Here is a 22213-nt window from a genome sequence, read left to right on the forward strand (position 1 = left end):
GTAGTAGTAGTAGCAGTAGTAGCAGTAGTAGTAGTAGTAGTAGTAGTAGTAGTAGTAGTAGTAGAAGCAGTAGTAGTAATAGCCGTTATACACTTGTAGTTGTAGTAGAAGTAATGACAATAATCAGTGGCGGATCCAGGTGGGGCGCATCGGGCGCATCGGGACCAGAAGTACCACCAGAAATATTTTATGTGCCCCGCCCCCCCCCCCCCCTTTACAGAATAAGCCAGTTCACAGTTCCAATCAGAGCATGTGCAGATAAATTTAGGTCATTGCAGACCTTTTCTTGAAATGGTTTACAACTGAGGTATTCAAAACCTAGATAGGGCTTCGTGAAAACTGTTATTAATGAACCAGGTGAAGATTGGTATTTACAGGTGATGCATTCTATTCAGCAACATTAACAAAAGCCATTCATGCAGCACTGACATAGTAAATCACCACTTCCTGCATGGCTGTTTTCAACTGCTCTTCTTGAAGACTATTCCATGTTTTGCAAAGTCTGTGGTTGGAGAGGTCATTGCAGACTAGTGCTAACTGTGAACTGGCTTATTCCTGGATCCGCCCCTGTTTCTAGCTTTGGGAAGAAGTGAAACCTCTTTCTGTTTTTATTTATTTATTTTTTTGCCATTAATTTACCATTTGCAGATGAAACAAAAACCCAGCATTAGTGCTTTAAAATAGACGGTTCTAAAATGTTAGGGATAGAAACAACCACTGTAAAAACTTTTAATCTGCATTATCAATATCTAATACATGAGTTATAATAGAAATGTTTCCAGACTAAACCTTCTACAGTCATGGTTTATTAAGAAATGTACTGATATCTCCTAATGATTTTAGGCTTTATCTCAAAAATTTTATATGGTGTAGGATATTTTGTGATACAACAAACATGACAAACCTACACAATATAAACATCAAATGTGATGCTACGTAAAATTTTTAAATCACTGCTCCCAATTAAAGGTAAACTGGACCTTCAATATTGTTCTTTCTTTCGAGTGTTCAGGCATTGCCTGTCTATGCGTTTGCTGAGAGGGGGTGGGGCATTTGAACTCCTTAGTTATTGGCCCCAGGCATAGGCCCAACAAACATGTATTACAGGCCTATAGGTAACGGGCATTGGCTTTTGCATTTTGTTTTGGAGTCATTTGATTGTTTCTCAATTGCCAGCATTTTGATGAATCTTATTTGCAATTAATCGCCATGTAATGACTGATTTGGGCTGTTTGGGAAGGTATCTAAATATAGGTTCTGATAATTTAGCGAAACACAACGGGGGGGGGGGATCATAATTATATAGGGAATTCATCAATTATTATCCAATTTTATTTTGGACCTATTCATGTATGCACCAGGAATTATGTCCATCTTGTAGAGGTGTAACTGAAATTTACGAAACCAGGAATGAGAAGGATGTCACTAAAATAATACAAAAAGATAATGAATTACAAATAAACAATATTGAATCATCAAAATAATGTCCGCACGAGAGTTGTTGACAAGTTATTCATTGTTGTTGTTGGCAAAAGGCGAATTGCCTTAGGGCGAATTGCTTTTCTCGTACACCCAACGTATAACGCAACTCTCTCACCGGTAACGCAGTTCCACGTTGAATAGGCTCACTCTGTATATTTTCAGACTACACGTAAATTAGTTGTATTGAAAATTATTCATAAGTATCATTTCCATATAAATAATCATAAAATAGTAGATTTGCACTATTAAGATAAAATTTGTAATAGAAATATTTCCTTTTACTATACTAAAAGAAAAATCAAAACGAGACCGAAATGTCTAATAGGATGAACTTTCAACCTCATAATTTGCATAAGCCCCTGATTTGCATGGGTTCAGCAGCCGCTGAGGTGATCGTGTGAAGAGTGTGGGTGCACAAGTAAATCGCGATCGTGAAGCGTTCGTGGACTGGACGCAAGACCAGCGCGCTAGCAGACACGGACACCACACTGCAACACTGGCACTGGTAAAGGTTCGCTCTATTTCACCAGAATTTCTGCTATCTTGCTGTAAGTAGAGAAATTGGTTATTTTCTCAGGTTCAGTAGCAATAACCGAAGACCAGTATTTCATTACAAGCGCTTATAGGATTTCTTAGTAATGGCTTTCTATGACTTGAAATAACTGATGAGCAGCGAATATTCCGGAAATAATATACCGGTATGCATAAAGGTCTACGTGCATGAATGCAGCAGACGCTTGTGTCATCACCAGCGAGGTTGTGCGTGCGGCCACATAACCTCATCCAGGGTTGAGGTACGGATGCCGAGCCGAGTCCAGCAGCTTTTTGCCATGCATCGTGTGCGTGCATCCTGACACGGATTCGCAGGGCAGGGCAGGCATGGACGTAGGGCCTAGGGCAGCCGAGATGGCTACTGCTGCATGCTGCACGTACAAGATGGGGTCCATCGCGATCAACTCAAATTTAATGAATACATTATTGATCCCAGATAGAATGCGTGAACAAGCTGTACCGTCATCACAACTTCTTCGTTGCAACAAGTAATGACCACCCCTTCCCATTCCACACTTCAGCAAGAAGCACAATCAGGGTACTGTAGATTAGCAAGAAAATGACATCACATCATGCATTCATGAGCATCAATCATGGACATGGTGCCACCGGTACTGCACTTGCCCTTGCCTTGGCCTTGCTGGCACTGGCCACTGCCGGTGATCTTTGACCATCTTAGGTCAAACAGTCTTTACACAGCTACAGTAAAGCATTAGCAATGATGTAGAGTGTAGACAGAAAAATCCATCTGTCTGGAGAAGTTTTTATTTTTGGTCATTTTTTGACATTTACAGTTCTCCATAATAAAGAGGGGATTCCGTGAAGCCACACGTGGAACATACAGAACCTTGCGGCCTTGTATGACCTAAAACTAAAAAGTGGATAAAAAGAAGAGCTTCGCATGTTTTAATTCCACAGAAACAAGACATCAATTACTGGAATAGATCCTATGGCATGCAAAAATATCTGCGTGCTTTTATTTCCGTGCTAGCTTCTGGTTGTGCGAAAATGTGCAAAAATTTCAACACCGCGAAAATTTCCACTTTTTAAAGGTGGAAAACGAATGCTCGTGTTCATTTTAACTTTGCGAGAGCCAAGATTTGCGAAATTAAAATGCATGCGGAAGTTCGTGTTTACACTAGATCTACATTTGTAGATATGCATTGAATGTTATATTGTTAGAGGCAACTCGGGAAAATTTTATGCCACGAAAATATTGTGTTTTACTTTTATTACAGTAATTCAGTATCCCTGATGACCAGATACAGATCGATCTTTCGGTCAAGGTAGAGTGTAGACACATCATGTACATGGATATGATTCACACTATAAATCATTACGGTAGATATTTATTGTGTTTCTTTTAGTCTTTGACTACAACGCCAAGCCTTGAACTGTCATCAAAAGACATGATTATGATGACACCAACACCACTTCATACAGACTGTACTTGTTTGTTTGTTCATTTTCCATCTGACAAGATGGCTGGATAGCCCATATTCAGCTACGTTAAGCTGGTCTTCCATGGGGTCCAGTTGGATGTGAGGTGGGACCACTTCACCGGGTTAAACACCCTGCTCTTTGCGATGAATGAATGAAGCGGGATCTTTTACGTGCATGAGTTGTTGCTCTCTCATACACGGGACCTCCATTTTATGTCCTATCCGAGGGACAGCACTGACTTCTTTGTCAGTTCATGTTGTGTGTACTTACTTGCACAAATAGAGCAAAGTATTGTGCAGGGCAGTGTATGAAAAGTGTAGTAGAACTCATAAAATTTCACCTTTTTTATATTTTGCCGGCAGTCTTGAACACATATCACCATGTCGGGGATCTCCAAGATTGTAGCCCGTGAAATCTTTGACAGCCGTGGCAACCCAACTGTTGAGGTAGACCTCACTACTGCACAGGGTATGTTTCCATTGCACTGACATTTTTGATTGACTTTGTTTTCTTCTTTTTACTTTTCATTTTGTGGATTATGTTATAAATGCATGCAGAAAATACAGTATGCATAACATTTGTGTACAAGTGACTATGTAGGCTATATATGCATTTGATGAGTTTGTTTGACGCTTGTGCATTTGTCACCAATTGCCTTATTGATAGAGTTCTGTACTGCTTTGACCTGATGTTTGACAATCCATTTGAAGACTTTGCTTGTTGGCAGGTGTGTCCATTTGGGGATGAATGTTAAGTTGCCCCCCCCCCCCCCATGATTTTGTTTTATACATTCAAATTTATTTGTTTATGAATTTATTATTATTATTTGTTTGTTTTTTTATTTATTATTATTATTTTTTTTGGGGGGGTGGGGAAGGAAATCATTTTCAACTGATTCATTATCAACTGAACCCCCTGTAGCTGCTGGCTAGTGGCTAAACTGTATCCTGCTATGATACCCAGGCTTTACAGGCTATATTCTTTTCACGCTAACTCTTTCGTCTCCCGATTTCCACTTCCATTCATATCATATGTACTCTAGATAGTACTCACAAACTTGCAGCGAGTCACTGCCATCCATTTGGATTTATGACCTTTCTATATTGACTCCAATGCTGCAAAGACTATTAGTAACAATTCTTAAACTGTCCAATCATTTCCATGATCACCAAATGATAGTGTGTGACTTGCTCCCCTCATCAAACTGATGTTCAAATTGTACATGGTAGTAATTCGGGGTACAAGAAGTAGAACAAAATAGAAAAGGATGGAATAGTAGGTTGAAAAAATTGTATGCCTCCTCCGGGTCATATTTCCTCCCCTCTTTCTTGGCTCTGTCTTGTCTCCCCTTTCATACGTACTACCAGTATACTAGTACAGTATGTGTTTCTATATTGGACCACAAGGTGACGCTATTCACAATACATCTGCAGTATTAAAAACACCCCATGATTTTTTTTTTTTTTTGGGGGGGGGGGGGCCAAGCATATTGCCCCCCCCCCCCCCAATTCTCAAGATGAGGACAATTTTATAAGCACTTTTTTTAATGGGAATGGTCCAATATTGCATCCAAAATGTGCACCAAATTGTTGAATTTTAATTCTGAAAATGCAAAATATCCCTTGCATAGGTGGGGGATACCCTCTCCTACGTCCTCCCCTCTTCGGTCCTTTTCCATGGACTTCATACACTTTGAAATAAGATTGACAGATTTCCAAATATTTCATCAAAAGTGTGCACAAGATCTGCAACTTCAGTTCAAAAAATGCTGAAGTTCCCTTGTGTGGGAGGGGATTTCTCCTTTCAATTAATGTTAACCCTTATTTTCCAGCTTGGTTCCTCTCCATAGATTCAGTCCACTTTTTGGATTGACAATCTCCCAAATTCCATCAAAAATGTGTTCACAAGATGTTTTCATTTGAATTCTAAAATGCAATTAAGGTTCCTCTAGTGGGAGGGGAACATCCTCCTCTGTTAGGTCCTTCCATACAATATGAATCAGTACCCTTTTGAGGAATTCTGTAAGCATATTTCATCAAAAAGTGTGCACCAGATATATAAGTTCTTCCATTCCAACAAATTCAAAAGTTCCCCTATGTGGGAGTGTCATACTTGTATCCTCTTTCACTCTTCTCCCCACTTGGTTCCTATCCATAGATTTAATACACCTCATTGATTTACAATTTTCCAGATGTTCCATCATAAATGTGTATCATGCAAGATATTTTCATTTCAACTCTGAGCCTGTTGAGGACAGGCTGATGACAGGCTTTTGCTACAATAGCATTTCCCATAGACACTTGCCTGAGTATACTCGGGATTCATTCAAAATGCAAAATCTCTCTCATGTGGGAGGGGTGGGGACTCCCCTGCCACACCTGACCTCCTTCCTGCTATGTAAGCCTATAGTATTGTTTCAGTTAATAGGCGGCACAAGTGCCATGTCTACACTTCAATAAGTTCTTGAATGCATGCATGAATGGATAAAGGATCTTGGAGACACAGGAAACTAAATCTACATTGTATAATTCAATGTGACCCTTCAAGTTTGACAGAATAGCTTCTGCATGTCACTGCCATTGTATTTAAAAGGTGATCCATAAGGAAGGGGAAAATAATTTGATAAAAAGAAAAGATTTGTATCTATTTTTCATACATAATGTGATGTATGGCCACACCCTCAGTGCTTTCATCATGCAGTGTACTTGTAGCTCTTCTAGAATATGAAGCAACATTAAAGGCTTCATGGTGCAAAGAGGACAGTGTAGGGACTTGATGAAGAGTGTACTGGCCGTGTTATGAACCTGTCTGTAAATTCCATTCATGTCAAAGAGGCATGTCTTGGGTCTCTCAGCACACTCTTATATTGATCCATTTATACAGTATTGAATAGGAGCCTGAATGCCAGGCTTTTTATTTATAAACAATTTCAGGAATATTCTTGCTCCCAAAAGAGCCTATTCTACTTCCAGGGCCCTTTCAGGTCTTTGTGCAGAAAAAAAAAAAAAAAAAAAAAACACTCGCTGATTGCATAATAATCTTTTGAAATGGAAGATGCACTGGTGACTCTAGTTATGCAATCTGAGGACCCTTGAGTCTAGAATCTTGTACCCCCTTTTCTTCACACATACCTCTGCAAGTTATAATAGCCACTGTGCGTGCAGTTTCCCTGTCCTTTGCTAGCTTTATTATAAAACGCTCACCCTTTTGTTTTTTAAAGGGAGGAATTTAGTAAGGAGGAGTGGGCGGGATTGGGCAGAGGCATAATGTGAAGGATTTCCTGCACAGTAGTACATGTAACTTCCTTGCTAAGTCCACTTAGCTTCCTCCAAGATTTATGGTTAAATTCTAGAATGACATGTACAACATATTTTCATAATATCACATATTTCCGTCTACTTTAGAACTGACTTTAGCTGTGGCTCTTATAACAAATGAATGTAAATATGGCATGACCCTGCAACATTTTCTCTAGGGCATGTTCACATGACATACCATGTACACATGCAGAGGAGGAGGTTGTCCAGTGTTTATGTGATGGCACACTGCCCCAAAGTGCGCAACCGCAAAACAAATTTTGCACATTTGTCCTGTCAAATTGATCCACAGTTTATGGCTGCATTCAAGCCCTCAAGAGAAAATCCAAAGTGGGTCTGAACTCAAAATGACATACATTGAAGGGCATCACTCAATTGTAATACTGATAATATGATTCATCTAGAAATGAATTCCAAACTTGATGCATTGGGAAGAGGCGATAATCACATAAAGATGGGTAAAAAAGATTTGCCCTCTTGTCTTGCTTTTCCAGTTGGTGTAAGCTCATACGTGTGGTATATTTTCCTGATTAGGAGTAACATATCAAAGTAGCATACACACTGTTACAATCTATAATTCTCTAATATACACAATACAATATTTAGATGGCATTTCGTGAAATAAGGAAAGCTGAGAATGACAAACTTGAGGGAAAATTCTTCTTTTATTATTATTTTTTTTTTTAGCACTCAATCACCATTTGATGGGGTTGCAGATTCTTTAGAGATTATGTTTGCATTCGTACTAGAAACATTCATTGTCAAAACTGCTTCTTTCTATGCCTCTGCCATGAAGTGGTGCCGGAGGCATTGTTTTATGTCAAGTTGTTGTTGCTTGTTACTATGACCAGGAACCTTCAGAGCTGCTGTGCCCAGCGGTGCTTCCACAGGAATCTATGAGGCCCTGGAACTGAGAGACAAGGACAAGAGCAGGTTCCTTGGCAAGGGTAAGGATCCTCCACTTTCACTCTTTCAGGGTGTATCCGGGCAATTACCCCCAGAGGGCAATTACCCCCCCCCCCCCCCATCCCCTGCTAAATACTGGTTAGTGGTAAGGTTAGAGTAAAGATTAGGGATTAGAGTTAGGTTTAGAGTAGGAGTTTGGGTTAGGGTTAGGATTAGGTTCAGGATTAGGATTAGGGCCAGGTGAAGGTCTGAGGAAATTGCCCAGGGGGTAATTGCCCTAGACCCCTCTCAGGGGGTTGTCAGAAGTGGGTAGCTGTGTTTGCATCTGACTTCCATTCTGTTGAGTAGGCTGGTGTGACTGTCACTTCATTCATTGTCTGACAATAAAATGTGTTCAAAAAAAAAAAAAAAAAAAGAAGAGTGGAAATTTTTGTGCATTTGTGCGACCAGAAACCAGCGCAGGAAAATGAAAACACAGGAATATTTTTGCATGTCACATGGTCCATTAATTAATGTCTTCATTCTGTGGAATTGAAAATAATGCAAAATTCATCTTACCCCAGCCGAGTGTGAAAAATTACTCTCGCAAAAATAACCTTTTTACAGTACAAGAGATTAGGCAGTGACTGTGTTTTGTGATATTGTACATATATTTCAAATGATAGGCAGTTACAATGTAATGCACAGAGGTTTGTATGTCTGCTTTATGAGATATTTGGTAATTGCCTACTGTACAACCACCTCTTATTCGAATCATCAGTTATAGGAGTCTAGTGTTATGTGTTAGGAGATTGGGAGTGTGCATTTGCATTGTCTAGATATCGGGTTTTATTGAAAAGAACAATAAGCTAATATGTAGAAACAAAATTTTAGTATTCTGTAAGGTACAAACTGTATGTCCATCAGGAAGGACAGTGTCTGTGGGCACATATTCATATGATCGTTGATTGCGCATGCATACATCTTCACACACAACACACAATCCTTTGACTGGTCCTCCCTTTCAATATTTTGCAGGTGTCTTGAAGGCCATCGGTAACATCAATGATGTCATCGCTCCTGCTCTCATCTCCAAGGTTAGTTTATGGTAGACATCTTCTTTTTTTTCTACTCTCACCACACTGTGCATGTGATACGATACCATATTCCTGTTTGTCAAGCTGCCAGTTCAATTCCTTGCAGTATTGAAAGCAGTTCAAACCATAGAATGATATTCTGAAAGTACACACTTTTGCCTATTTTCAGAGAAATGTTGATGCATTAATTATATTTGTCATTTTGCAGGTCCTGTGGAAGATGTGTCTCTTTTCAAATATATGTCTGTTTGTTTGGTTGCTTGTGTGTATGTTTGTGTGTGTGTGTGTGTGTGTGTAGATTTTAAGAAACAAGGAAAGTTTAGGGAATCATTGCTGTATGGTGTTTTTTCTTTTCAGGGAGTGGATGTCACAAAGCAGGAGGAGATTGATAAAGTAATGCTTGAACTTGATGGCACAGACAACAAAAGTGAGTTTTATGAAACCCCTAGTAAACCCAGAATATGACTATGATTTATGATGTAAAAGAACAAAGATTATACTTACAATATACTTTCATAGTCACATGTCATGTGCACCTGAAGTGCACTGGTGAACTTTTGTTTTTCATTTGCTTCTGAAAGATATGTGGGTGAGAAGATACTTTTTTTTTTTTTAAACACAGATTTATGTATTATGTATTGTTTTTTAGCCATGAAGGTGAAGAAGTTTATGAGTTTCTGTAATGAAGTAGTGGCTTTAGCCATTGAAAAGGATTTTACAGCGGGGTATGAAACATTCCAGAAGAAAATTGTCCAGAATAAGTTGATGAGATTCTCTTTTCTTAAATGAGTTATGAATTATGAGCCTGTGATAAGTTATGTGTTTGGTATGTCTCTTTCCAGCTAAGCTTGGGGCCAATGCCATCCTAGGAGTGTCACTGGCTGTCTGCAAGGCCGGGGCTGCTCACAAGGGAGTTCCCCTCTACCGCCACATCGCTGACCTGGCTGGAAACAGCACCGTCATCCTGCCATGCCCGGTAATGACATGCTCGTAGAGTACTAAAACTGTGTGAAATATTGGAGAAAGAACTATGTGTATTCCTAAAGTGGTTTGTGGAAAGAGCTTGATGGAGCAGCTTGGGCTGAGTAGATGAGCTTGTATGTATATCATTCAAAACTTACCCTAATATGCAAGAGAACTTCCTCAGTCCTGTGCAAAGCCCATGGAAATGTCAGAACTGTGTAGGAAAGGATTAACTGTGTGTAACATTACAGTTGAAGACATTTATACAATCAGGCACAGTTCAAATCAGTTTACATACCCATGACTTTTCATGTATTTCATACGTTAACATAAATTGTGTATAACTAATAGAAAATAAACCAAGTAATATGGATTAAACAATGACAACAAATTGAGTATGTTGGGATTGCAAGGTTATTTGTTTCAAAGGTAATTGCACAATGACAGTGCTCTGTCCTTACAGTACCTTGTGATGTCAAGGTTGTTAGTTTGTTATGTCTCTTTGTTCCAGGCATTCAATGTCATCAATGGAGGTAGCCATGCTGGCAACAAACTCGCCATGCAGGAATTCATGCTGCTTCCAACAGGTAAGAACATTTGTATGTTACCCTTTTTCAGATTAATTGTTTCCATGCACCAAGCTGAGGAGTTGCTCAAGCTAGTTAATGCTGTTTATGTAAATGATATATAAATTCAAGCATTCTCATATGACTATCTCAGAGAATAGAGTCCTGTCTTTATTGCAACCCCTGTGAACTCCTGTTGTGGTTTACAGTACAAGAAAGTACGAGAGGACGGCTAGAAAGCAGTTCAAAAACAGAACTGGTAGCAACTTGAGTGAGCATACCAAAGTACTGAATTCGTTGTGATGATACAAGCAGCTTTCCTCAGTCATCAGCATGGAATGGATTAAATATCCTTGTGATCTTGCATGTTTATGTTTTAACATAGATTCAAATGTATTGCTGGTGTACAGTGTATGTCGCTGTGCTGACATGCATCACTGTGCTACATACTCCCACTACATCCATTGCCATAGTAGCCTTCATGCATGCTTGCTTGTGGTTGTCTTTATTTTGTGATGCATGATTTTATTTATTGAATTTCTGGCTCTCTTTCCTTTGACAGGAGCAAGCTCCTTCCGTGAAGCTATGCGCATGGGAGCGGAGATTTATCAGAACCTCAAGGCAGTCATCAAGAAGAAGTATGGTCAAGATGGTAGGTGCTCATATGTCATACACTGTACCCAAATATATTGTGCAGTATGTTGTTGATGTGGTCACATCAATTTTCATGGTCGAGAAATCAACTGCCTTTTCTGTTCATCATTTGCTTATAGTTTCACATACTGTAGAACCAGAAATTTTTGTGTGCATTTTGATTTCAGAAATAGCGAATTTCACAGAGCCAAGATACATGAAATTTAGATTGCATGTAAAAGTTCTTGTGTACACTCTATGTATTGAATGATAAGTAGCAATTTGCGAAAATTTCATGGCGCAAAAAAGGCTGCCAGCTCCCATTCGCAAAAATTTCATGCAAGGAAAATTTGCTTACTGCAGAGATTTTACATTTTATGCTTACATGAAAATATGAGTAATATGTTTATGTTCCACGATAGTTGTTACATGTTGTGGTTTTATATCTGATTCTATTTCATAATGAATTCAAAGTAGTACTTTGGAATTTTGTAATTAATTTAAAGTGTTACTTTGGAATTTTGTAATTAATTAAAAGTTTTACATGGGAATTTTGTAATTAATTAAAAGCTTTACTTTGGAATTTTGTAAGTAATTAAAAGTTTACTTTTGAATTTTTTTTTTTTTTTTTTTTTGTGATGTAGTCGTAAGAATGAAATGTACCTAGTACTGAAAAATAACTGGTATCAAGTCAACATTTTCTAGCATGAAATCTTAATGTAACCTGTGCTCCAAGCTAATGTGAGATTTGTGTATTGTATGTCACAATGTGTCTGCAATATATCTTCTGCCATGTAGCCACAAATGTTGGAGATGAGGGAGGCTTCGCTCCAAACATCCTGGAAAACAAAGAAGGTGAGAAGCAAACAGTATTATTTTCTGCAACATCATGTGAACTCAACAGTGGTATTACAATGAAGAATGTACCGTTAACACTATATTTCAATTTTATTTCAATTTCAATTTTATTTTTGTATTTCTCGATGGAAAATACATAAAATTAACAAAATATGATAATACAGAATGTCCAGCTTGGATATACCCAAAAAGAAATACAAACATAGTACACAGTGGTCGACGTGTCATTTTCATTCAAAGTAAGAGAATGCTAAAAAGAAATATGATATATATCGAGGGAGTCTAATTTTTCACGGATCAGGACTTATTGACAATTTTGGAGAGATTATATTCGCTATCTGTAAAGAAGGGAAAGTGTACTCATGCACATTGCATTCATGTCAAGGTCAGAATTCTCGAATGGCACCCAACTCCCGAAATTAGCAAAAATAAAAAACTAAACTAAAAGCAAAATATACATCATAGGCCTACACTGTGGTATATTGGAAAGGGGCAAATATATCTTACAGTTCTGAAGTAAGCAGGAGTGATAAAAGACATGTATCAAGAAGGATGCATTCATGTGTTTGTAACAAAACTAAAAAAATCTGGAAGAATATCATAATGAGGAATTTGTTGGCAATATAGTGTGTTAACCCTAATCCCATCAGGTTTTTTGAGGGACTTGAAACCACCAGGGGGAGGGGAGGTGGGGGGGCCTTTTTGGCCTCCCCTTCAAATCTCGGTCGTGAATCGCGCGATCCTTGCAAAAATTTGCACTAAGGTAGAGGCCAATGTAATATACAAGACTGTATAGTTAGATTTTTCACATTTTAATTTATATATTTTATATTAATTTATGCAAAAATATTTTTTTTGCCTATAAATAAAAAAAAAATATAAAGCTCCAAAACATCTAATTTTGGTGAACATATTCTTTTCAATATCCTCAACAATAATATTGAAGCAAAAATTCGGCTTCATAATTCTTTCTCATGTATTTCATTGGTTATTGAATTTCTTGTGTATTTCTTTGTTTTTTACTTTTTGTTTTTGTTGGGGGTTTTTAGTCAAAATTTGTCACAGAAACTTTTTAAAGCATAATCAGGCTAAAATAAATCATCAGCCATTGAAAGTAAATACTTTCATTTTTATGTGAATTAATTGCAAAAACACAATTTACGTTGGATTTGTACACAAAATCATGTTTTTGAGCAATTTTTGGGATGACAAATTTTTTTCAAAGGGGCATGGCTTCAAAATGGTATGCCCGGGAGCGACAAATTTGGTCTCAAAAGTTGCGCGATACTTGAAAGAAAAAAGTCATACAACGTCGCGACAAGAGCATCACGCGTTGCGGAATAATCACACGAAACGTCTTCGAAATCCATGATAAGCAGGGAATTTTTATCAAGTTTTTCGCTAGAGCAGATAATGTTAAATGCTGTTCACAGCCTGTCATATGCATCTTGTTTTTGGAGGTATTTGTTATTTAAGAATTAATAGTTTTATCCTGCTTTTTGCTTTATTTTTCATATTTTCTCTTCTTTCTCTATAGCTCTGAATTTGATCATGGTAGCCATTGAAGCAGCTGGCTACACAGGAAAAATCAAGATTGGCATGGATGTGGCCGCATCAGAATTCCACCGCGATGGCAAGTATGACCTCGACTTCAAGAACCCCAACAGCGACCCCAGTAAATTTGTGAGTATTTGTTCTTGTTGTTGTTGACTCTTTTTCTTCTTTCTTCTTCTTTTTCTTCTAAGCCTATCCATGTGTGTGGTGATATGTTGTGTGTAACCACACAATTAGACCATACCTTAAAAAAAAAAAATCAACATTATTTTGTGGGAGGCTAATAGTCTTATTGCAAGGGGGGGGGGATGTCTTTGAGATAAGATGAGGAATGCAAAATCACAAAGTAAGAGTTAAACAGTATTGTTAAATACAAGGATATAATTTTATTTTTGTATTTTTTTTTTGAAGAGTGATTTTCAGTTGAAATACATCCTCTTGGAGAACAGATGAGTTTTGTTAGCTTTACCAGTCATTGTATAGACCATATTTTGTTGTCACTTGTAGATCGGTGCTGTTCATATTTCATGAGTAAGTATTTTTCCCCTGTTGTGCATGCACACGCTTTCTTTTTTGTACCTTGGTTATGAATTACAAATTATTACAAATCAAAATGCTGATTTTATGTAGAATACTACTCATATTAAGATGGGATGCATGCTTTTGAGTTTGTATGTGACCATGGAGTGCCTATATTGCTTTTGTATATTTCACAGATCAGCTCAGATCAGCTGGCCGATGTCTACCAAGGTTTCATCAAGGACTACCCAGGTATTGTGACGATTCTTTTCTGTTGGACCCAAATAGATCACAATGCAAGTCACAAGTATTTTGCCACCCTGGGTGACAAAACTTCAAAGGGCATCAATCTTGACTGCAATACAGAAATTAAGACTCATAAAGCAAGAGCAAAACTAGAGGGAATCAAGCTGTAAGATAAAGCACAAACCTGGTGTATGCTGGACATTGGAAAAGAAACAGTCGTGATTATGTTTCTTTGGAATAACTGATTGAACCTTATCTTTCCTCGATGGCAAAGACTATGTATGAAAACATTTGATTGTGTAAAAGAGATTAAATGTGAGTGATGTAGGTGACAGTGACTGTAATGAACTTCAGAATGCCTGAGTACCGTGATGGCAGCGGATTTGTCAATTTCGGCACTGAATTTAGATCATCCCTAGACATGTCAATGTAGTGAAGCCCATGGTTGGTATAAGAGGTTTTTGGTGTGCAACCAGTCCCAGGTTTCTTTCATGCTAAATGTACTGCTGTGACCAAATACATATCATCTTCTCTTGGACTTCATAATGGTCAAAGTAGTGGTCTTGCAGAGCACAATGATGGCTCTTACTGTGGGCTCATCACAACATCAAAGGATATCTGATGCATCCATCGTTATATATGTGACCCTGCATCACAAAATCAACAAAAAGTCGCCAGAATGGATTTTTAGTTAATGGCAGATTCTGAAAGAGCAGACTCGAAGCTGTAAAATGATGTATAACTCAATTCAAACGGACTCTCCTCACCTATCTAAATGCTGGAAAGAAAGCACACACTCTGGAAAAGTGTGAACTGAGAAAAGAGGCTTTGAAGTATAGGGTCTATTCAAGTGCTTAATCTTTACTAAACCGTGCTAGCTGTGCGATGAACGGGACAAAAAAATACAATGTATACCACTGGAGCAACAACAATGAAGGGATTATCAGATTAAGCTGAAATTAGGCATGCCCTATTAACATATTCTGTTCATGATTAATACCAACTTTCAGAGCAGTAGCATTATCCTCTCAAAAGTTATTAGAATTGAAAGTGAAGAGTGTGCAACAGATTTTCAAGAAATGAAATGGGGCCTCTAAGACATACTTGATCTCACTACTTTACAAAAAAAAAGGGTTGTAGAAAAACTGCTGAAAACACACTTTCCCATTCATTTTGTGATCCCATACTTAGGAATAACATAGAAGAAGGATAGCTCTTTCGGAAAATATGAAAAACTCAAGATTGTCCTGGTTGACCCATTTCACCTTTTTTGAGTCCTCACCTAATACCAAGGGGTGCGACTTTTTGTTGGTTTTGTGATGCACGGTCACATATAACCACTACATAGCATACAGTATGTCAACAATACAAATTACACAATCAGATTTTTTGCAATGATAACTTTTAAAATAGCGAATCAATCAAAATGCAATTTCAAGGTATGAAACTCTGACTTATTACCTACATCTTACAGAAAACCCCAGTCAGTTTGCTTCAGTGGTCACTGAGAAACTTGGATCTTTCTAGAGCATGTCGGGAATCCCATCCCTCCAAGTTTTGTCCATTGTGTTCACACCTTACAAATACGTAGTTATTCATTATGTTCTCACACAAAACTATATCTTTAGCAAGATTGATTGCTTGTATCTGTTCATTTTTAACTAACAAAGTGAATAATTAGTGACAATAAAAATAAATAAGATTTTCGTTGAGTTTGCAAGCATTGGTAAAGTGTGAAAAAGTGAATGATTAAAGGAAAGATACTAAAATATTACCTCATGTAATATTTACATATCACTGTATATCATGCACAGAATTTGAATTCATTATACTCCCGCCAAACGAAGTTTGAAGGGGGTATATAGGAATCAGCGGGTGGTCGGGCGGTCGGTCGGGCGGTCGGTCCGTTGCAAATCTTGCGTCGCGAACTACTTCCTCAGTTTTCAACCGATTCCCATAAAACTTGGCACAGATGTGTGCCTTGGGTTGTAGATGTGCAAGACGTATTTTTTGACAGTACCCAAAAGTACGTTGCCATGGTAACGGCATATTATGGGCAAAAATGGGTACAAATCTTGCGTCGCGAACTCCTCCCACAGTTTTTGATCAATTTTTATGAAATTAGGTACAGATGTTCATCTGAATATGTTTATGTGCAAGACACATATTTCCGCAGTGGCAAAAGGTGCATTGCCATGGTAACGGCATGTTATTGGTAAAATATAGAGCAAAATGCTTCATGGCAAAACTGCTTCATCAGTGTTCTTCCAATTCTCATGGAATTCATATTGAATGTTTGTCTTAGGATATAGGTCAGCATGACACATTTCTTGACAGTGACAAAAAGTATGTTGCCATGGTAACAGCTCACATATTATGAGCCAAAATGATGGAAAATTTTGTGTTGCACAACTACTTCCTCAGTTTTTGCCCAATTTCCATGAAACTTGGTACAGATGTGTGCCTTTGGTTGTAGATGTGCAAGACGCATTTTTTGACAGTACCCGAAAGTACGTTGCCATGGTAACGGCATATTAATGGCAGAAGATCAAGGAAAGATCTTGCGGATTTAACTACTTCCTCAGTTTTTTGACCAAAGCTTATGAAATGTGGCACACACCTTGATCTTGGTGGGAAGATGTGGAAGACATATTTTTCGGACGTGTCGGAAGCTGTGTTGCCATGGTAACGGCATATAAATGGCAGAAGATCAAGGAAAGATCTTGCGGATTGAACTACTTCCTCTGTATTCGACTGAAGCTCATGAAATATGGCACACACATTGGTCTTGGTGGGAAGATGTGCAGACATATTTTTTGGACGTGTCGGAAGCTGCGTTGCCATGGTAACGGCATATTAATTGCTGAAGATCAAGGAAAGATCTTGTGGATTGAACTACTTCCTCAGTTTTTGACAAAAGCTTATGAAATGTGGCACACACAATAGTCTTGGTGGGAAGATGTGCAAGACATATTTTTCGGACGTGTCGGAAGCTGCGTTGCCATGGTAACGGCATTTAAATGGCAGAAGATCAAGGAAAGATTATTCCTTGGGTAAGACTGTCGTCACGGGGCGGGGGTATTAATCACCTTCAGTGATATTTCTAGTTTTTTTAGTTGTCCTGTCAGCTGTGAGCAAACAATGTTTTCATTCATTTGGGTACCAAGAGCATCCAAGTGCTAAACATGGAAGAACAGACCCATGACATGCTTTACCATAATCCACATTTCTCTGTGACCACTTAACCAAATTGAGTGGGGTTTTCTGCAAGATGTAGGTAAGAAGTTATAGTTTCGTACCCTGAAATATCATTCAGATTGTTTAAGACATTTTGAAAGTTATCAATGTGGAGATCTGATTGTATTTTTTTTTTTTTGGGGGGGGGGGGGGGTACTGTATAGATGAGACAAGACCACCAGACAATTTTTTCAACAATTCAAATATTTCAGAAGAACATTTGTACATATGCTGGAAAGTCAAGGAATAAGTTTACTTCTTCCTCCTACATTCTGCCTTAAATCTCCCAACATGTCAAACTACATCATGAAATGCAGTCTTGAGAGACATCTTGGTGCCAGGAGATCCCTGTTTTATTGAGTAAGGAGTCCTGTGATTATTGTGTTCTATAGTGGTCTCCATTGAGGATTGCTTTGACCAGGACGACTGGGACGCGTGGTCAAAGTTCTGTGCCGCAACAAGCATCCAGATTGTGGGTGATGACTTGACCGTCACCAACCCGAAGCGCATCAAGCGGGCCGTGGATGTTGGAGCCTGTAACTGCCTACTGCTGAAGGTCAACCAGATTGGATCCGTCACCGAGTCCATCGAAGCGTAAGTCTCATTCAGTTCGATTCAATTTATTCAGCACAAAAAATAATAAGTACCTTCAGTACACAATAACAACAAAACAATATACATGTACATTTATGTTTAACAAATCAACGCCAGGACCCTTTGAGGCAACTAGAGCTTGTTAGTAGGACGCAAAATAAGATTTATACGAGGTAAATTTGCTGATAATAGTACATATTGTGGGGAAAAAAAAAAAACAAACTTGGCATTGATCAAATGGACGAGAAAGAGATTTTTACACCTGCCCTTTACTATAAGCACACCATGTTCTTATCACACACAAAACATACACACAAACACACACTTTCAGATGTGATGCAAGGATCCAAGAAGTGGAAGGAAGAAAAAAATTTAGTATCAAACATGTCGAGAGTCTTCACAGTTTTTCCTTTCAATGGAGATTTCTGACTGAACATTTTGATGGCCCAGCCATAGACTTGGAGGTAGATCTCCCTGTCTGCTTCTCAGTAACTTTTACTCTAACCTGTTGGGCCCTCTGCATTGCACAATCTTGCTTAGCAAGCTTTACATTGTATCATCAGCAATTAGTATTCAAGTAACCCCCAACCTTGACCGACAGCAATGGAAGTTAGACAAGGTAGTCAGATAACACAATACAAAGGTCATTTTGATACAGCTGTAATTAAGTGGATTATGCAATGACCAATTTTTGAGAGTTCATTTCAGAACATCGGCACCAATTTGCAAAGAAATTAAGACAATGGGCTTGTCATTTGATGAACTGTGTGTTCTCTCATTGACACAAGTACTACCACAGCAGAAATCAACATGTCTTTCTGAAGTCATCTGTGTGTCATTTCTCAACAGGTGCAAGCTGGCCCAGTCCAATGGATGGGGAGTGATGGTCAGCCATCGCAGCGGAGAGACGGAGGACACCTTCATTGCTGACCTGGTTGTGGGCCTCTGCACCGGTCAGATCAAGACCGGTGCCCCGTGCAGGTCAGAGAGGCTGGCTAAGTACAACCAGATCCTCAGGTGAGAAGCCAATTGTCTTTATGCCAGAATTACATTTATCTGACTCTTGATCTAACTTTGATCTAATCTTTGAACTTTCATGCGTGTGCTAATAGAAATAGAGCAAGACTTGATCCATTCTGTAAAAATTTCACTGCAGGCAGCACACAAATATGGTGTACTTTGAATTTTCATTTTGACTATAAATCTCCTTTATTTCTTTCCACATTTACAGTATATACAGTTAAAAAAGACGAAATATAACATAGTTCACAATACAATTCACAAAGGGATAACATAGGTCATCATACAATAAACTATAGTACCAAGTCAGACTTTTGAAAAAGTCAGACTTAAAAAAAAAGAAGAACAAGAACAAGAGGGGAGAAGTGAAGTAAAGTGAAAGAAAAAGGTGTCTCGTAAAAGCCTCAAGGGCTTGCAGTGATGGGATCACCTGACTATAAGGAGTTGGAAAACACAAAAATAACAGAAAATGCAACGCAGTGTTGGGTAAATTAGACAAATGGGGGATCAAGTGTGAAGAAATGTGAAACTACACGTAGTATTTAGCGAGGAGAAATATTTTGAGTTGTTTTTTAAAAGACCTGTTAAATTGTGAATTTTGAATACTGGACGGTAGTGAATTCCAAATGACCGTTATCTCAGATGATAACTGATTTTTATATGTAGAAATTGAAGTGGAGTCAAAAGGGGCCTGAGCTTTCGATCCCAGCAGAATCTTCGTCAGACGCAAAATGACAAACAGGGCAGGGAAAGCAATCACAAGGACTTCACACAACAAGAAAAGTCAGGGACAGGCCGAGTACACAGAACAAAGAAAACAAAAGGATCTCATGGATCGCATAGGAGATCATGGGCAAGAAGCCCATAATAATAATAATAATAATAATGTTAATAACATTGTTATTAACATTATTATCATTTCTATCATTATTATCATAACTGTGTATATATACTTTGACATGTTTGATTATTTGCATTTATTGGTTGACTCTCACTATCATTTAGTTGCCTCCTCTTGGTACACCTAATTAGGGCTCACTGTTTGGCCATTGCTCAGCCCCCCCCCCCCCCCCCCTTCCCCTTGCTGTTGCTCTTTCACTCTTTTCCTTCTTTATCCCACTGTTGTTCCTTATCTTGTTTGATGTTGCCTCCCTATTCATCATTTTCCTCAAGTGGTTGCCCCCATGGTCCTCGGGATCATCACTGACCCTCCTCTGCCTTTTGTCTGTCCGCCCTCCTGCTGTAATCCCCCTCCCTTTACCTGTTGGGCTCCTTTGCCCATGACCTCCCACCCTCTCCTTTTGTTTTGTTTGTTCTGTGTACCCAGTCTGTCCCTGATTTTTCAAGTTATGTGAAGTCCTTGTTATTTGTGATTGCTTTCCCTGCCTGTTTGTCATATTGCCTCTGACGAAGATTCTGCTAGGATCGAAAGCTCAGGCTCCTTTTGACTCCATTTTACTTCTTTGGCTCACCACTTTTGGATAAGCAGTTTTCAGCAGTTTTTTTTTTTTTTTTTTGGCTACATGTAGAAATTGAGACACCTTTATCCTGCTGGCTGCAGTTGTCCTCAGATTTGATCTCTGATTCATTCTAGTCTGTAGAGATTTAGTAATAGAAGAAATGATGGTCTGTAGTTCTTTGTCAAGTTTTTTTTGTTTGTTTGTTTTTTTGTTTTGTTCTTGTACATATTTGTCAAATTTGAGAAATATGATTTATGAGTTCGCTCAAATAACATCTCCATTACTCCACATCAAAACACTTTTGTTTTGAAGATGCCTGCAGCTGTAGCTGCTGCACTGAACAAGATACAGATAAGTTAAACCAGCAACTACAATAATGTGTCATAACACTGCTGAAGCAAGGCCTAGAGTGTGTAATTTCTCATACACATGGGCAATTTATTTAAATTTTGTCTACTGAGCTGATAATGTCCACATGTCCTTTAATCTTAGACACATTATCATGAAGTTTTTTACTCCTGATGGCAATGCATTGAAATAAGAATGTTATTCCTCTGTTTAATGTCTGTCTCCTTCCTTTTCATTGATTTTCTCTGTCACCATAGAATTGAAGAGGAGCTAGGTGACAAGGCAGTGTTTGCTGGAGAGAAATTCCGCCACCCACTCAAGCAGTAAACAGTGCTAAACTTGTGATGCGCCTGGTCAGAGACGGGCAGGAGCTGAGTGCTGGATGTCTGAAAACAATACCTTCTCATCTTCATTGTTTTGTTTTGTTTTTGAGGACAGTATGCTTTACACTAGATAGAAATTAGCCCCTTTAGGCCCATTTTGTGTATTGCCAAAATGGTGTGTAACAAGGGAGGTGACATGAAATTCTAAAAGTACATTTTGGCATGCCAATGCCCATTTTTATTATTTATACAAGTACTTAAAGTACTCCACCAAGAGATTTATTTGTGTCGCTCAGAGTATAACCCCACGATATAATATGTATAGATTGAGAAATTGCATGAGGAAATCATATTTAGGAAGTCTGGCTCCCTCTATTGGGAACCTGAGGTGGAAGTGCTTTTAATGTTGTCAGTATTGCATGCATTGGGTAGATACTGTCTATCTGCAGTGAACAGCCCCCTCTAGCGTGATCCAGTGATACTGTGCAGTTATCCCTGGCAATTAGCTGTCTTGGAGGGCCAGAATCATTTTTATGTACCGGGTATATTGAATAGCTCCCCTCTGTATGGCTTTGGAGGTAAATGATGTGCTTGTGTCAGTTTGATAGATGGAAGAATTCAGTGCATTGCTTGTGTGCAGCATGTTAAGGAAGCTGCCTTGCAGAGAAATATTCTTCATTTAGCCACAAAGTCAGTTTTATAGGTAAATGCAGTAAATTGAAATAAGTGATTGCATTCCTATACAATCTATTCACTCACTCTGTATATCTTCAGGTGATATCACTGATATTTCTGTAATAGTGTTGTGATAGTTTAAACATTGTGAATCGTTACCCCTTCCAAGCCTTGTACTCATTCAGCCTATGTAATCCAACCATTGCCAAAACAGAGAGATATTACCTTTCATAACGAGATGTCTTGGTATATGATATATTTATAGGGAGGTGTTTCTTTGTAGAGTTATGATAAGTGATTGATGTGGGAAATCAGAGTATTTGATTGTACGAGAAATCTTGAAGGAGGATCTTGGATCCAGGTGTTTTTAGAATGTTGCTACATTTGTTTGATGTGCAAACAAATAAAGTCTTGATCGATTGGTGACAGAAAACAAAGACT

At 38.4% G+C, this 22213-nt stretch overlaps 1 protein-coding gene across 1 annotated transcript; it reads left to right on the forward strand.

Annotated features, from left to right (window-relative positions):
• The first annotated feature begins 1914 nt into the window (after positions 1-1914).
• Positions 1915-22209, forward strand: LOC140239275 (alpha-enolase-like). Its single transcript, XM_072319147.1, has 14 exons — positions 1915-2030; positions 3840-3945; positions 7646-7741; positions 8718-8776; positions 9134-9203; positions 9619-9752; positions 10251-10326; positions 10868-10957; positions 11737-11793; positions 13334-13479; positions 14067-14121; positions 17745-17946; positions 18796-18963; positions 21032-22209. The coding sequence occupies exons 2-14, from the start codon at positions 3858-3860 to the stop codon at positions 21099-21101; spliced, it is 1311 nt and encodes a 436-aa protein (XP_072175248.1). The 5' UTR covers positions 1915-2030; positions 3840-3857; the 3' UTR covers positions 21102-22209.
• The last annotated feature ends 4 nt before the right edge of the window (positions 22210-22213 follow it).

This window comes from Diadema setosum, chromosome 15, assembly GCF_964275005.1.
Source record: "Diadema setosum chromosome 15, eeDiaSeto1, whole genome shotgun sequence".
Taxonomy (NCBI): Eukaryota; Metazoa; Echinodermata; class Echinoidea; order Diadematoida; family Diadematidae; genus Diadema; species Diadema setosum.